Below are 17,426 nucleotides of genomic sequence, written 5' to 3' on the forward strand. Positions count from 1 at the left end.
ACCAATAGGTTCAATCCGGTGTACTAACTAGCGGTCGGCCTGCAAACACCGTTTTACCGCTGTACCCTCGAAATGTAAGGAATATTGGATCTCGCCACGATGTTCATCATAACCTCAAAAGTCATCAATCATACTGCATGATGGAAGAGATAGGGAAGGGTTGACTGGAACTTAGCTCTAAAGACTAAACATCGGTTCCACCACTTCAAGCCTCCAATAAGCAAAGTGGTGTTATTGCACCGGTTGATGAGAGTCATCTACCACCTAGTACTGCCTGGTAACATAGAGGGGCAGCATTCCTCCATATGGTGTGGGAGCCACACCTCGACCCCTGCTTACATTGGTTCACACCTGGGTGGTCACCCAACATGTACTTGTGAATGGAGGTTATACCTAGGATTACTAACAGTCCCACCATCGTGAAGGTACAGATGCAGATAAAGAACCACTAGGTGTCAGTGATCACAGTACATTGATGTGGGATTTACTTAAAGATGTAACTATCATCAAGGGTAAAGGGAAAGGCTTTTGCTTTTGTAAGGGTGACTACAGTGGTCTCAAGACAGTTTTTAAATTCTATACAGTGGGACCAATTGGTGATGTTACCTAAAAAAAATTCTAAATGGAGAGGTAACTGTAGGAGCTACTATATAAGAAATACTGTTCAAGGCTTATAACCAAATGAATGTGAGATGAACTGATGAGACCTGTGACACAGAATAAAAATGCATGGGATGCATATAAATTGTCAGGTGTACAGAAGCCTGTGATAGACATAAACTAGTCTGAAATCAAGTCACAAAGGAGGTTAGGCAGGCTAAGGGAAATTATGAGAAGTCTTTAGCAAAGAAAAACAACAAAGACTTCGTTATGTATGTAAACACTAGAAGGAAGGGGATGAAACACATTGGACCTCTGGGTATCAGTGGTTTATCTGTTGATGATCCTTCTCAGGTTTCTGAAAAATGGAATAGGTATTTTGCATCTGCATTCACACATGAGAAATTCATTGGGAAAGGGATGCTAGAAGTCTATCAAACTCTAACAGGGAGCTAAATTATTTTGTGATGTTAAGTTTGTGATGATTAATTAATGAGAAGAAAATGGAAGGGGAGACTCTTGAAATAAACATAAAAAAGACACTTGGGGTGAATGGAATGTATCCAATTATATTCAGTGGGCAGCAAAGGAGCTAAGCTAAGCAAACCCTTAGCCATAATTATTAGAGCATCATTGGATTTGGGGCAGATCTTTGTGGACTGGAGATGTGAGAATGGATCCCCAATTCACAAAGGGGAGGGATCAAAAGGTGATATGAGTAATTATGAATCTGTTACATTAACTTTTGCTCCAGGAAAAATAGTAGAGGTGCTGGTTAAAAAAAATCAATATAGGCTCATCTAGACAGGAAAGCAATTATACTGAAGTCACACATGGTTTTCTTAAGGGATGATCTTGAATGATTCATCTGATCAGATACTATGATGTAGTAACAAAGGAACTAGATGCAAACCATAATTTTGATATCATATATTTGTAATTCAGTAAAGATTTTGATACTGCTGCACACAAAAGGCTACTGTACAAATTGGAGAGCACTGTGGCATTAAGGGAAAGTTAATGATCTGGATAATGGGATGGCTGAGTGGAAGACAGAGGGTGGTTATTAATTGATACTGCTCTACATGGAATAATATTATTAGTGGAGGACCCCAGGGTCCAGTGCTGGGCCCATTGTTGTTTTCTATATTATGATTGATACTGATGAAGGTATATCAGGTTGATTGTGTCTATGTTTGCAGATGATACAATGGTTGGCAGGGTGGTTAAAATAAAGTGATTGAAATAAAGGTAAGCTACTGCAACAAGATTTTGAAAAATCTTGAGAAATCACACTTGAAGTTTAATTGAACTTCAATTAAACACACTTGAAGACAAATGCAAGGTACTGCATCTGGGTAGAAATAATCCCATTTTAATACTGTAAGTGTAGTAATACCAATTGTGTTACTACACTCAGATTAGTCGAAAATGAAAAAGACCTAGGGGTAAGGTAATTGTAGTCAGATATAAAGTTCTCCGAACAGCACAAACAGGCTGTCAGGATAGCTCATAGAATTCTGTTAATGACAGGAAAGGAACTCTGCTAGCAGAAAAGGAACAAAAGGGTAGTCTTACCAAGAAAGGCTTTTCTGCAAATTGCAGCATCTGGAGACTAGGCACCTGCAAGGCAATCTGATTGAGATGTTTAAGGTTTTAAATGAATTGAACAAGCTCAATGCTGATGGCATTCTTCTTCTTGTTCAGACTACACAAGATAGGGACATAAATTCAAATTGAGAAAGGATGGTTGCAGAATAGATGTGCACAAGTTTTCCTTCAGCCTTATGTGGTTGATTGTTGGAACAAACTTCTGTTGTTGCTGTTGTGAAAGTGGGTAGTTTGAATAAATTCAAGGAAGAACTAGACAAATTTTTGGAAAATTTTCTTGCATCATTTGCCAATATTAATATTAATACTAATTCTAAACTATTTCACTTCAAAAACTGCAAACCATACATGGTACTACTTGAATACTATAGGAAAACCAATAATCTTTCATATTTGGAATTACCATAATCAAGACTTTTCAAACTATTTCCAGCTTTCATACCAACTTCCAATATAGTTCTAAGCACAGCTGTCACCCCCATTTCCACCCTCTCCAATAAAAGAACATCTTCCTTTCTCATAAAAAATCTGACAATTGAAATGAAAAAGAACAAAAATGCTTATTAATATATTAAAAACATTTTTTGTGGAAACCAAATGAAACACATTTAGTTTCAAAATTATTTTTTAAATAGAATCTAATAAAAACATGCTTCTTACTGTAATCAGGAAAACTGAGTAATAACAAATAATTTTTATATAAAGTTGTTTTCTGGTTATAATAGTAACTTTGTATTTGCTAAAATAAAATAAGTTGTGATGTAAATAATATTATTAACATAGTAATAGTAATAGTGGCATGTGATGCAAGAAAGCAAGGGTATGAGATTAGGCAGCATCAGCCAAAAAAAAAAAATTCACACAACCATTCCTTCTAAATGTTTGTCCAGTTCCTCCTTAAATTTATTTAACTTATCAACTTCCACAATGACAGATGGAAGTTTGTTCCAGCAATTAACCACCCACTGGCTAAAGGCAAATTTCTGCACATCTATTCTACAGCTGTCTTTCCTCAATTTGAATTTATGTCTCCTTAGGTTTGTAATCTGAACAAGTGGAAGAATCCCATCAGAATTCAGTGTGCTTAACCCATTCAAGGCCTTATACACCTCAATCAGATCACCTCGCAGGTGGCTAGTCTCCAGCCGCTGCAATTTGCAGAACTTTAGCCTCTCTTGGTAGGAGGATCCCTTCATTCCCCTCACAAATCTTGTTGCCCTTTTCTGTACACCCTCAAGCAAATCTACATCCTTCCTAAAATGGAGCCTGGATGCAGTACTGAATGCGTTGCCTGACCATTGCCTTATACAGAGGGACGATCATCTCCTTTTCCCTGCTAGCAAAATTTCTGTATATCATTGATAAAACCCCATGACCTGCTCTGGCAGCCGTCTGCATTGCTCAGAAAATTTCATATTTGACTGCACAATTACTCCCAGGTCTTTTTCATTTTCTACCACCCTAAGTGTAGTACCACACAGTTGGTACGTTCCTCTGCAATTACTTCTACTCATATGCAGTACTTTGCATTTGTTAATGTTAAACTTCAGCTGCCACTTCTCAGCTCATCTTCCCAAATTTTCAAGATTCTGTTGCAGTAGCACACTACCATTACTATCATTAACAACCCTGCCAACCTTTGTATCATCTGCAAATTTTGACATTATCATTGAAAAATATACAAAACAACAGTGGACCCAACACCGAACCCTGTGGGACTCCACTAATAACATTAGTCCATGAAAAGCAGCACCCATTGATTACCACCCTCTGTCTTCTCCCACTCAACCATCCTTTTATCTATTGTAGCAACTTAGCCTTAATAGAATTCTACTCCAATTTGTACAGTAGTCTTCCATGCACAACAGTGTCAAAAGCTTTCCTGAAATCCAAGTATATGATATCAAATTTATTTTTTGCATCCGGTTCCTTTGTAACCACATCATAATATCCAATCAAATGAGTCAGACAAGACATTTGCTTAACAAACCCATGCTGTGTCTGAATTATTGCTGCAGTCTCGTCTAGATGATCCTGCAATGCATCTTAAACCAGTGACTATTATTTTATCCGTAACAGAAGTTAAACTAACTGGTCTGTAATTACCCGTGTCACCCTTCGATCCCACTTTGTGAATTGGGGATACATTTGCATAGGTCCAGTCTGTGAGGACCTTCCCTGAGTCCAAGGATGCTCTCATAATTATGCCTAAGGTTTTGTTTACTTCCTTTGCCACCTACTTTAATATAACTGGATATATCCCATCCACCCCAGTTGCCTTTCTTATTTTTAACTTCAACAATTTCTCTTCCACTTTGCTCTCAGTTATTACAAAATCATTAAGCACCTTGCTACAATTTGATAACCTTCTAGCATTTTCAATCCCTAATAACTCCTCATGTGTGAATGTAGATGCAAAATACTCATTCAGTTTGTTAGCCGCCTGAGCAGGATCATCAACAGTCGAACCATTGACATCAAGTGGACCAATCTGATTCATCCCCTTCCTTTTAGAGTTTATATAAGTAAAGAAATTCTTGCCAAAGATTTCTCGTAATCTGCCTTTGCCTGCCTAACCTCCTTTGTGACTTGATTACAGACTAGCTTATATCTACCATAGGCTTCTGTCTCACCTGATAATTTATATGCATCCCATGCATTTTTCTTCTCTGCCATGAGTCTCATTAGTTCATTTGACAACCATTTAGGCCTAAACCTTCAACAATATTTCTTAGTAGATATGAAATGTTTAGTAGCTGCCACGATTAATTCCTTGAATGCTTCCCACTTAGAATTTGCTGTTGGTAACATCATCAGTTGATCCCACTGTACAGAATTTAAAAAGTGTCTGAAACCACTGTAGTCACCTTTACGGAAGCAAAAACTCTTTCCTTTACCCCCTGATGGGGTGTTTTTTTTTTTTTTTTTTTTTGGGTAGTTGTTGGCACATCGGCTTCTGTGGCCATAATGCACCTTCCAAGGTTTTTTTTGCAGTACTTTGATCCTATCCCGAGGCGGGATTCAAACCCGCGACCTTTGGGTTGCCAGGCAGGCACTTTACCCACCCAGCTAGCCCGGTCGGCCCCCTGATGGTAATTATATCTTTAAGTAAATCCCACATCAGTACACTGTGATCACTGCCACCTAGTGGTTCCTTTATCTGCAAATTCTTATTACACGAATGATCACTGCTGATAACCAGATCAAGAGTATTATCCTCTCTGGTTGCCTTTCGAACATTCTGCTGCAGAAAATAATCATCCAATAAATCCACAAAAGTCTTACTAGTGTGTGAGTGACCAACACACAAGTTCCAGTCAATATCTTGGAAGTTAAAATCCCCCATTATAAGACATTCTGATTTACTAGCCCACTCTATTTCTCTGTACAATTGTTCATTTGAAGTGTTTGACCAACACTTCAAATTCATCAAATTTATTTACTATACTTCTAGTATTGGTATACATGCAAGTATATGTGCACCTATTCTTATTCTTAGTTACCCTATCACATCCTATATACCCACCTCTTTCACGATGACTGCCGTCAGTCCCTGAAATCCCCAGCACCCCTCGCTCCAGGCCGCTGCTTAATCTAATAGAAGTAGTGCAAGAATCACCTTCACCTCTGCCTTCGGCTACTTTTATCCTTTTAGCCTGCGAATTCCCCCCCCCCAAGCTAGCCGTTTTCCGACCCACCAAACACTGCCTCGATAACATCAGCAAATATTCTTGCACCCTTTCTATTTAAGTGTATCCCATCCCTGTAGAAGCAGTCTCTCCTGTTAACAAGTACAGACCACACTGAAAAAAATTCTACCTCATGAGCCTTGTACATTCCCTCCAGGGCCGAATTGAAAAGGCTCTCATCATATACTCCCTCCTATCGTGTCTGGGCAGAATTGCAGACGCTTTCAAATTTAACCCTAACTCACAACTTTTTTTCAACATTGACCTGTACTTGTTAAGTAAATCTGCAGATCTCCTACTTTTAATATCATTGGTGCCAACGTGACTAACAACAACAACGTCGCCCTTTGTGCCCTTAAAAGATGATATATGCCTCACAATGTCATCAATTTTTTGCCCCTGGCAGACATATCCTGGTCCTATCCATCTGCGCTTTTTACATAATATATATTGCCCGTCTCCCTGACAACAGAGTCACCAACAATAACTAGTTCCTTTGGGACTAGTGCATTCTGCCTTGGAGATTGCCGCTGTGTTGCCTGATGCACAGGAATGAGCTCTGGTGTATCAGGCAACACAGGCTGATACACCAGGAATCTAACTTACACCTTAAGCTCTCATAGACGCCCATTAGAATGCTGAGTTGACGCCTAAAGACACTCTCTGCACCTGGCACACACAAAGACATCCTCCTTGGCTAGATCATGTTCTGTTCCAGAGAGTTCAGCAAAAATTTCACAAGTTGCACATTTTTTTTAGGCTGTGATGCATTGGAGAATCGCCTCCTTCAATTCTCCCTCGAATCACAGCACTCCTGCCACTTTGTGCCCATTGTTTTGCTGCTCTAGTCTGGGGCATGATATTTTAAATTAATAAGATCAATAAATTTAAATAATTAATTGTCAATACTACACTATCTAATAGCTAAGCTCAAAGAAAAATCAATATCACCCTTTGTCAAAAATAATGATATTCCATTTATATTTATAAAACTGTAAGTGATTTAAAATTTTCATTCTTGTTCATGACTAAAAATAAACTGTTTGGAAAATCAATGTGTTAAAAAAAAAATGACATTCCATTTATATTCATGGAACTGTAAATGACTTAAAATTCTGATTCTTGCTCATTACTAAAAATAAAACTGTTTGGATGGTCAAGAATGTACAAAATTAATTAAGAAAAATGATAAGGTTTGAGGTTACTTATAATTCTTATTTAAACTGATTCCTTGGTTGATTTTTTGTCTTTGGGCTAACCTTGAAATAACTAATTTATACCATTATAAGCAACGGAACCTTTTACTTCTTTAGAATTTACAAAGTTTAATTATTCATTAAAAACATAACCCAGTCTTGTCTTAAGTGTGACTAATTTACATTTAAAACAAAAATTTTACACTGAAGAATAAGTTTTATACCAAAGAAAAATGCATACTGTTTTATACGATCGCATAGCAAAAAGATTGGCCATCATTGTAGAAAAACCCGGTGCCAGACAACTTTGTGCTATAAACCCCAATTTCAGCTCTGAAACGCAAATCACATCATCACCTTGCTTCCAGTTCCAACTTGGGATGTTAAGTAAATAAGCCTGAAAAGAATGAAAATCATGAAGAAATGTCCCTCTTTATAAATAGAAAATTATTATTTTCTTTTAATGAGTTTGCACACAGTAAAATAAATATAAATATAATGAAAAGTTTGTCATTTCCAATCCAGATTACCCTTGTAAACATATGGTACTCTATTCCGCTCTTATGAATTCATCAAAAATTTCACTTTAATGAATAAAAACTGAATTTCTTGAGTATTAATTTGTGATCAATCAATCAAATCAATTAAACAAATTAATATGTATGTAATAATAATTATTTATTTTTTTTTTCTGAGTTACAAATTAGGTATAATAATAGAATGGAGGGAGCACATAATAAGTCAAAGGCTTTAAAAAAAGGGTTCCCTTATATTTTGTGGAAATTAATTAAAAATATTTATAGTAGAGAAGTATACAGTATATCTTTATTGCAATTAGTGAATAGTTACATGAATGCCTGAAGCAACGCCCATAATAGCAACAATGCTATGACATACAGTTTAAAAGACAGCTTTGCTAAAGACAAAAAAAAAAAAAAAATCATCAGTAAATATCATTCAATAAATCAATAAATGTTCTGCACAAAAGAGAAGTAGTACCTTTTCCTAATAATCCTTTTTGTCCATACTAACCTTATTGCTCTGCTCTTTGCATACCTTTTTCAAGAGATTTATCTTTTTACCCTTTCCAATCATTCCTAAAATGAGGTTTCAAAACCTGTATGCAATATTCAAGATTTCATGGAAAACATCCACTTTTCTCTACTGACAAAGTTCCTGTATATTATTGAGAGAGAAGCCTATGAGCTGTCTCAAAAAATGCTCAAATAACTTTATATCACATCATATAACTACTTTACAGGCCTGACGTAGCCGAGTGGTCAGGAGCGAGAGTGCATAGCACGTGTTCTTTGAGTGGACCGGGGTTCAAGCCCGTGACTACTAAATACAATAAATATTTGTATTGACGATTCATTGTAAACTCTACTGACTTGGTTGTCATGCCGGAGTATAAACAGAAAATTTATTTATTTATTATCAATTACCTCTAGTTTGTTACTACACAAATGGTATGTTATCCTTGAATTACTGCTACCAAATGCACATGCAGTAGCAACCTTGGAGTAGTATACACAAATAAGTGTAATTAATTACCCTTGACATTTCAAGCAGAGAAGTTATTCCAATTAGCATTTATATTTGCTAAAATTAGCAGTTTGTGTCACTGTAATGAGTCCAAAAGATGTCTGAGACTACTGCAATCCATCTGTGAAAACAAAATTTCTTGCTGTTCAATGTGTAGTTATTTCTTTCAACAAATTCCACATCAATACACCATATTCACTCCCTGATAATTTTAAAGTTCTTTACTTTAAAATTCTTAATAGCTGAAGAATACTTGCTGATAGCTGAATAAAAAATATTGCTTTCCCTTGTGCCATCATTAATATGTTGATGCAAAAGCAGACATGTATGGAAATATATTGTAAACCCATGGAAATGTATAGTAAACAAATGTATTGCTAGATAGGTAGAAGGTTTAGTCACAAAAGGCTGGAATCAGAAACCTTTCTAAGGGCTGGATTAATTTCAAAATTAATTACCTGCTGAGGATAACCTCTATTTAAAAATATATTGCCATGTAGAGCTTGGTAGTGCAAATGTGAAAAGCATTTAGAATTTAGCTGAAAAGGGAAGATTTCTTATAAGAAAAAAGGATAATATCTACTGAAGAGGATAGCGGCTTCAACATTAGTGCACTTATGATAGATTTTTATTGATATATTTTATGATCAACAGGTGTAAACATCAGGTTAAAGAAATTTAACATGTGAGCTTAATAAGTTTAATGTTAATGTTAATGTTAAAATGTTAATGGTGAATTTAAGCTGGGGGTGAGGTTAAAACTGTTAAACTTGGTAGCTAATATGGTTGCAGCATCATTTGATGAAATACAAAATGTGTCACTGATAAATCAAACCATTAAACAATAAATTTCTTTAATGAACATTTCACAATAGTTTTTAGCTTTTAAAAATATTTTTAATACAGATAGAGGTCATATTCTTCTCTGTGCCAACTTCTGAATTTCTTTCATTCTAAATTTGAAGGACATTCCCCATAGTTATTGTAATACCAAAATTATTGAAAATTACAATAAACCAGGAGTTCTCTATCATCAAGTAATTTATAACTGAAGAAAATCAGTATATGTGCTGAAACCATGGCCATAAATGTCAGACCCATTTATCACTAACAACACCTGATTTTTTAACAGAATAACCAACCTCAATACCATTAAATGTCTATATATATATATATATATATAATTATAATATTCTATCATTACTAAATCCATTCATGTTTAATCCTGCCCTTTCTCCACCTTTTCTCCAAACGTAATATTGATTACGTTTGGAGAAAAAGATTAAGATTCAGGATTGAATCTAAAAATGTCTCTTTAATCCTCCCTATTTACAAAAGGGGGAATAAATGAGTAAAAAGAATAATTACAGATCTGTAAGCTAGGGAAAGTAATGTTCTGTTCCAGGGAAAAATAATGAAGTCAGTTTGCAGAGAAGTAATGCAGCATCATCTTGACAGGAATACAGCTATATGGCAATCATAACATGGATCTGTTGAAAGATCCTGTGTAACTAATTTGATTTGCTACTATGATGCAGTAACAAAAGATATGGATGCAAAAAATAATTTTTTCATATACTAAGATTTCAGTACAGCTTTTGACTCTGTTCCAAATGAAAGGCTGCTGCACAAATTGGAGCAGTGTGCATAAGGAGCAAGTTACTGCTATGGATAAAGGGATGGTTGAGTCCCTTTATCCATAGCAGAAGTGTGGCAGAAGACAGAGGGTGGTCACAAATGAATACTGCTCTTCATGGACCAATATTATTGGTGGGGTCCCTATATATAACATATCAATTGGGTGGTACCACATTCAAGATGGAGAACAAAAAATACTTAGGGAAAAGTAGATTCAGACATGAAGTTATCTCAGCAGTGCAGATAGGCTGCTAGGATAGCTCATGAAGTTATGTCAATGATATACAGGGATTTTTCCAGGAGGGACAATGAGGTGATTATCCTGTGGTTAGGCTGCACCCTGATAATACTGCATACAGGTCTGGGGGCCTTATTTTAGCAGTGACGTGGATCTGTGGAAACATACAGAGAAGAAAAACAACCATTAGCATTAGTAAAAGCACATTATGCAAGAAAGCAAGCTTATATAGCATCAGCCAAAAAAAAAAAAAATTCTAATTTCACCCATTCCATTTACTCCAAATGTTTGTCTAGTTCTGCCTTGAATCTATTTAAGCTATCAACTTCTACAATGACAGATGGAAGTTTGTTCCATCAATCAACCACATGCTGGCTAAAGACAAACTTCCACACATCTTTCCTCAATTTGAATTTATGCCCTCTCAGGTTATTTTTCTTAAGAAGAGGAAGAATCCCATCAGCACTGAGCAAACTCAAACCACTCAAGGCTTTATACACCTCAATCAGATCACCTCGCAGGTGCCTAGTCTCCAGACACTGTAATTTGCAAAACTTAAGCCTTTCTTCATAAGAGCAATCCTTTGTTCCATTCACTAATCTTGTTGTCCTTCTCTGCACTCACTTCAGCAGCTCTACATCCTTCCTAAAATGAGACCTCCAGACCTGTATACAGTACTCAAGGTGTGGCCTGACCACTGCCTTATACAAGGGGATAATCACCTCCTTATCCCTGCTAGAAAAACTCTTGTATATCATTGACAAGACACCATGAGCTACTCTTGCAGACTGTCTGCACTGCTCAGAAAACTTCATATCTGCCTGCACAATTACCCTTAGGTCCTTTTGATTTTCTACTACTGTCAGTGTAGTAGGCACTTGGTGGGAACTACTGGAAACAATAACCCCTGGGGAGTTGTCTACAGAATAGTGACCAACAAGCTGCCAAGAGGAGATGTCTTAGAAACTACTGTCAAACCAGATGGAACCCCAACCCTGTGTTGGGTGGATTCTATAAATAACATCCTAGACAGTATTATTCAGACTGAAACTGGGAATCATTCCCCCACCCAGCTAAACATTATAAAAGAAAACACTGAATATGACAATGCCAATATTGAACCTCTGTTCACCATACAAGACTTAGAAATAGCACTATCTAAAACCAAAAACAATAAATGCCCAGGTTTTGACCTCTTAGAGGTTGAGATTATCAAAAAATTAGCAGAAATAGCACCAGATAAATTAATAGCACTATATAATAACTGTATGACAGAAGTATGAGGTATATTCCCAAAAATATGGAAACAAGCTGTGTTAAGATTAATTCTCAAAAACCCTGAAAAACTCCCTACTGATCCTAAATCATATAGACCAATAGCCCTACTCCCTGTACTAGGGATAATATATGAAAGACTAATATATAGCAGATTAGCTCAAAAATTACACAGAAGCAGGTCTGCATTCCAACAATCAGTACGGTTTTAAGCAGGGCAATTCCACGGAGGATGCCATGCACCACCTATTGACAACAGTTAAAAACACAGAGGAGAAATATATGCTCGCAATCTCTATTGACTTTGCTGGGGCATTTGACTCACTCTGGTGGCCTAGTGTCCTTAGGAGACTTCGCCAGGCAAATCTCTATAACAATGCTACCTTACAGACAGAAGTGTCTCAATATGCACAAGGTTCCAGGAATTGACATGCCCTGTGAATAAAGGCTGCCCGCAGGGTTCAATCCTTGGCCCTTTCTTTTGGAACATTGTTCTGGACAAATTTCTGGCCTTGGATCTGGGCCCCGTGGAAAGCCTGGCATTTGCAGATGACATGATTTTCCTCGTAAAAGGTAACTCACGAGTGGTTGTAGAGCAAAGAGCAAACGCCGCACTCTTGCAGCTGCAGGAGTGGGCACAAATGCACATGCTCAAAATAGCGCCTGAAAAAACCAAACAAATACTTCTAAAAGGCAATTTGGACATAAGCAGACGTCCACAAATCAAAATTAACACAATCACTATAAAAATGGTAACAGAACTAAAATATCTTGGAGTGGTCTTTGATTCAAAACTAACTTTTTACCCCCATTTGATCTACTTGGCGAAGAAAGTGAGAAATTAAGTAGGTATAATTGCCAGGATCAGCCGAGCAGACTGAGGGCTCAAAAGAAAGACCCTGGTGGTCATATATCATGCAATGTTCCTACCTGTTATCACCTATGGAGCAGGTGCATGGTTCAACCGCTCGGCCATAGTAAGAAATAGGAATAAATTAAAATCAATACAAAGGACAATACTACTCACTATTACCAGAGAATGTCACACAGTAAGCACACCTGCACTACAGTTGCTGGCCGGAACTCTCCAACTTTACCTGGAAGTAGCCAAAAGAGGCTTATATTATAGATTTAAAAAAGGCATACCCACGGAATTTCTGTGGATAGCCCTTGATACAACCAACAACTTCAATGATGAAGGAAAAAGAATAGCCACAAAGCTCCACGAGCTATGGCAAACAAAGTGGGAGCAGGAAACCAGATGTCTGGTTACCAAGCTGTTCCTACCTGTTATCACCTATGGAGCCGGTGCGTGGTTCAACCGCTCGGCCATAGTAAGAAATAGGAATAAATTAGAATCAATACAAAGGACAATACTACTCACTATTACCAGAGAATGTCGCACAGTAAGCACACCTGCACTACAGTTGCTGGCCGGAACTCTCCCACTTTACCTGGAAGTAGCCAAAAGAGGCTTATATTATAGATTTAAAAAGGGCATACCCACAGAATTTCTGTGTATAGCCCTTGATACAACCAACACCTTCAATGATGAAGGAAAAAGAATAGCCACAAAGCTCCACGAGCTATGGCAAACAAACCTTTGGTAACCAGAGGTCTGGTTACCAAACGGTTTCTGCCACTGGTGTCAATGGTTAGCCCAAAGCCACCTAAGTGGTATGCCCCTGGACTTTTTACAACATTTATATTGACAGGTCACAGCTCCCTAAAGGCGAAACTAACCTCCTTAGGCCTGACCGATAACCCAAACTGCACCTGTGGCAAAAGTGAAGACTGGGCACACATTCTATATGAATGTATAATATATGACATCCCCAGAACAGAGCTAATAGCACAGATTGGTCCCCTTTCCAGGGAAGAAGAACATCTGTTCATCATAGAAGAGCAAAATTATAAAGCCTTTACATCTTTCACACAGAAAGTATTTGAAATATGCAGAGCAATCCAAAGAATGGCAAATCAGCCCCCCAGCAATTAAACAATAATCAATAGTAAAATTGCCCAAGTTTTCCACCACGCCCAGATGATGACTTAAAAACTGTTAGGATAGCAGTATTCTGCCCCTGACAGAAACCTGACATAACAAAACTCCCCAGGACTACCCTGCCATGTGTAGGAACCTGGTGCCCCACACCAAATAAGTAACCATGTAGGGGAGGAAGATGTACAGGCAGCCAGGGAAGCAGATTAACTGAAAAATATCAGTAAGCTAGTAGCAAGGGGATGCAATGTAGAATGAATGAATGAGAATGAAAGATAGAATGAATGAATGAAAATGAAAGATAGAATAAATAGGCTGGGCACTGAGTGAACTAGAAATTATGGTAAAAAGGGAATAAATGGCAGTTTTGGTGAAAGAAAGAGTGACCTAGCATGAGAGAAAGAGAGTGAATGGGAATGAGTGGAAGAGCAAATGTAATTGGCCGAAAGAATACAAAGTTAAAAATAACTTACATTACTTTACATATACTGTACTAAAAAACATTTACTAACCACATAAACACTATCACTGCATTCTCCCCTGGCCTGCAAAAAAAAAAAAAAAAAAAAAAAAAACTTGCGGCTAGACCTGCACCACAACCAAAGAATAACAATAAGTTGAGGTGCCCAGAGAGTGCAGTGCAGAAAGTGAGAGTCGAATAAATGAGATGAGAGCTAGAAGAATGAATAAAAGTATAAGCGTGTGAGAAAAAGAACACAAACCATAAATGCTACAGTTAAGTACACTAACCCTAGTTTTAATTAGTATTTAAATTTACACTACACATCGTTGCATCCCCTCCTGGTGTGTGAGAAAAAGATGAATGAGTTGAGAGAAAAATAAATAAATAAATAAAAAAAATAATAAATAAATAAAAAATAATAATAAAAAAAATTATAAAATAAGAAAAAAGTATTACAAAAAAAAAATAAATAAATAAAATATATATATATATATATATATATATATATATATTAAAAAAAAAAAAATGCAAGTAGAGTGAGAATGCAGATTATGAATGAAGTAAATGTGTGTGTCTCCCACCCCCTCGCCTGGTGGGTTCCCCACTGCCAACTAACGTATCCCACCCCCAGAGTGGGATGGGCAGCTTGACCTTCATACCGGATTCGACACTCCTTGGACATGACACCGACGAAGACATTCTTCTGTGCCTTTGCTGCCAACACGCTATTGGTGATCTGAACTGGGTACTCTAACCCGGTTCCCTTTAAAACCCCATCCCCAGGCACGGGAGGGAGGAGACGGATCTCTGTCTCCTCTCCTCCCTGCCTACCCCCCATACTTCGCCTGGTGGGGGTTCATCTCCACTGACCTCTTTAGGGATGCCTACTCTATCGTCCCTATTCGTCTATCTGTTTCCCCCCAGTCTTCAGTCTCTCCCCCACTTCTCTCACTAAATCGAACCGAGTACACCCTTAACGATGCTGCCAAATTAAAGTCAATGTCTAAATTCTACCGGTTTTGTGTGAATCTTTTGTGTAACTTGGACATTAAGCTTGATATACCATCATCAATATCATTTATAAATATAGAAAACAACAAGGGACCCAACACTGAACCCTGAGGGGAAATCCACTAATAACATTAGTCCACAAAGAGCAGTGTCCATTGATTTACCACTCTCTGTCTTCTCCCACTCAACCATCCCTTTATCCAATTTGGCTCCAATGCCACACTGCTCCAATCTGTGCAGCAGTCTTCCGTGTGCAATAGTATCCAAATCACTTCTAAGATCCAAATATTTGATATCAAAGTTATTCCCTGCATCCAGTTCTTTTGTGACCACATCATAGTATCCAATCAAATTGGTCGGACAAGATTTCCCCTTAACAAAACCATGCTGTGTCCAAGCTATAACTGAAATCTTGTCTTTTGATCCTCCAGTGCTTCTTTAACTAATGCCTCCATTAATTTCCCCCGAACAGAGGTTAAAGTAATAGGTCTGTAATTACTTGCATTTTGATCCTCCTTTGTGAATTGGGGTCAGATTTGCACATTTCCAGTCCATGGGTACCTCCACTGTGTCTCTCATAATTATGGCTAAGGGTTTGCTTACTTCCTTTGCTGCCTCCTTTAATATAACTGGATAGATCCCTTCCACCCCAGGTGCCTTTCTTATGTTTATCTTCAACAATTTCTCCTCCACTTTGCTCTCAGTTATTATGAAATCATCTAGCTCACTGCCAGAATTTAATTCCCATCTGGCATTCCCTTCTCTGAATAACTCCTCATGTGTGAATGTTGCAAAATACTCATTTAGTTTGTTAGCTACCTGAGCAGGATCATCAACAGTTGAACCATCGATATCCAATGGACCAATCTGATTATCTCCTTCCTTCTAGAATTTACATAAGTAAAGATTAGTCAGAGACACAAAAAAGTACTCTTACAAAGAAAGATTTCAGTTCTGTAGTGTCTAGAAACTAGGCACCTGCAAAGATACTTGACTGAAGTGTTTAATAGTTTAAATGAATTGAGTAAACTAAATGCTAACAGCATCCTTACTCTTTCTCAGATACTTAAAACATGCTTAAGGGGAACATAAATTTAAATTTAAAAAGGATGGTTGCAGGAAAAATATGCAAAAATTTGTTTTCAGCCAGAGTAATCTATTGAAACAAAAACTTCAATCTAGTGTTGTGGAAGTGGGTAGTTTGAATAAATCTAAGAAAGGATTAGACAAATTGTTAGAGGTACAGGTGAGGTGGGTTTTTTTTAAGATAATCCTGTATAAGCTTGCTTCCTTGCATGATTTGTTGCTAGTCAGGGCCACTGGTAGCATTTTTGGCACCCCTATGCAGAAGTGTATTTGGTGCCCTTAAAGATTGTAATGAATACTACAATTTTTGAATAAGTAGAAATGAAAATAAATTTAAAAAAAATTTTTTTACATCAATTACATTCTCACTTTATGTACTTTAATATTATAGTAGGGCTACTGGCCATTTGAACCAATTTTAATTGTTGTCATGGCCGCTTGGGGTGGCACTTGTTTGGCAGCAGTTTGAACTAATTTTGTCTCCCATGATCCTTTAAATTTTGTTAGTGGTTAGCGCCACAGTATTTTTTCATAAAAGTAATTTTAGTGGAATTCGAACTAAGGTCTGCATACTTTAAAAATAGGTGCCCCAACCATAAGGCTAGTGAGACATTTACTCATAAAAACAAGACATTAATTTGAACACAATTTTTAAAAAATTAATTATTTTAATAATGCTTAATGAGTGGTATTCAGAATGTAATTTTAGCATAATTATTTTTAATTAATAGTGCTTAATGAACAAAATAATATTTCCCCAACTGAAAATATAAAGTGTGTGTTTTTAAAAAGTATTCATGAATTTTAAGTTCACATTGGCACTTAATCAAGAAATTAATCATTTTTAATCAACAAATTTTAATAGTGTTTAATCAACAAATTAATTGTTTTTAATAGTGCTTAATGAACAAAATAATATTTCCCAACTGAAAATATAAAGTGTGATTTTTAAAAAGGATACATTAATTTTAAGTTTTCACATTAGTGCTTAATCAACAAATTAATTATTTTTAATGAATAGTGCTTAATGAACAAAATAACCGGAATTTATTTAAGGCTGAGCTGGACAGGT

At 36.9% G+C, this 17,426-nt stretch overlaps 1 protein-coding gene across 1 annotated transcript in view; it reads right to left on the reverse strand.

Moving 5' to 3' along the window:
* The window catches only part of LOC150083724 (calcium-activated potassium channel slowpoke-like), a 668,330-nt gene that overhangs the window by 396,592 nt on the left and 254,312 nt on the right, over window positions 1-17,426 (reverse strand). Inside the window, 1 exon segment of the mRNA XM_090378165.1 lies at window positions 7,338-7,493. Within this exon segment, the coding sequence (XP_090234291.1) occupies window positions 7,338-7,493 (156 nt within the window).

The sequence above is a fragment of the Mastigoproctus giganteus genome, chromosome 7, assembly GCF_048544385.1.
Source record: "Mastigoproctus giganteus isolate SK-2022 chromosome 7, ASM4854438v1, whole genome shotgun sequence".
NCBI classification, from domain to species: Eukaryota; Metazoa; Arthropoda; class Arachnida; order Uropygi; family Thelyphonidae; genus Mastigoproctus; species Mastigoproctus giganteus.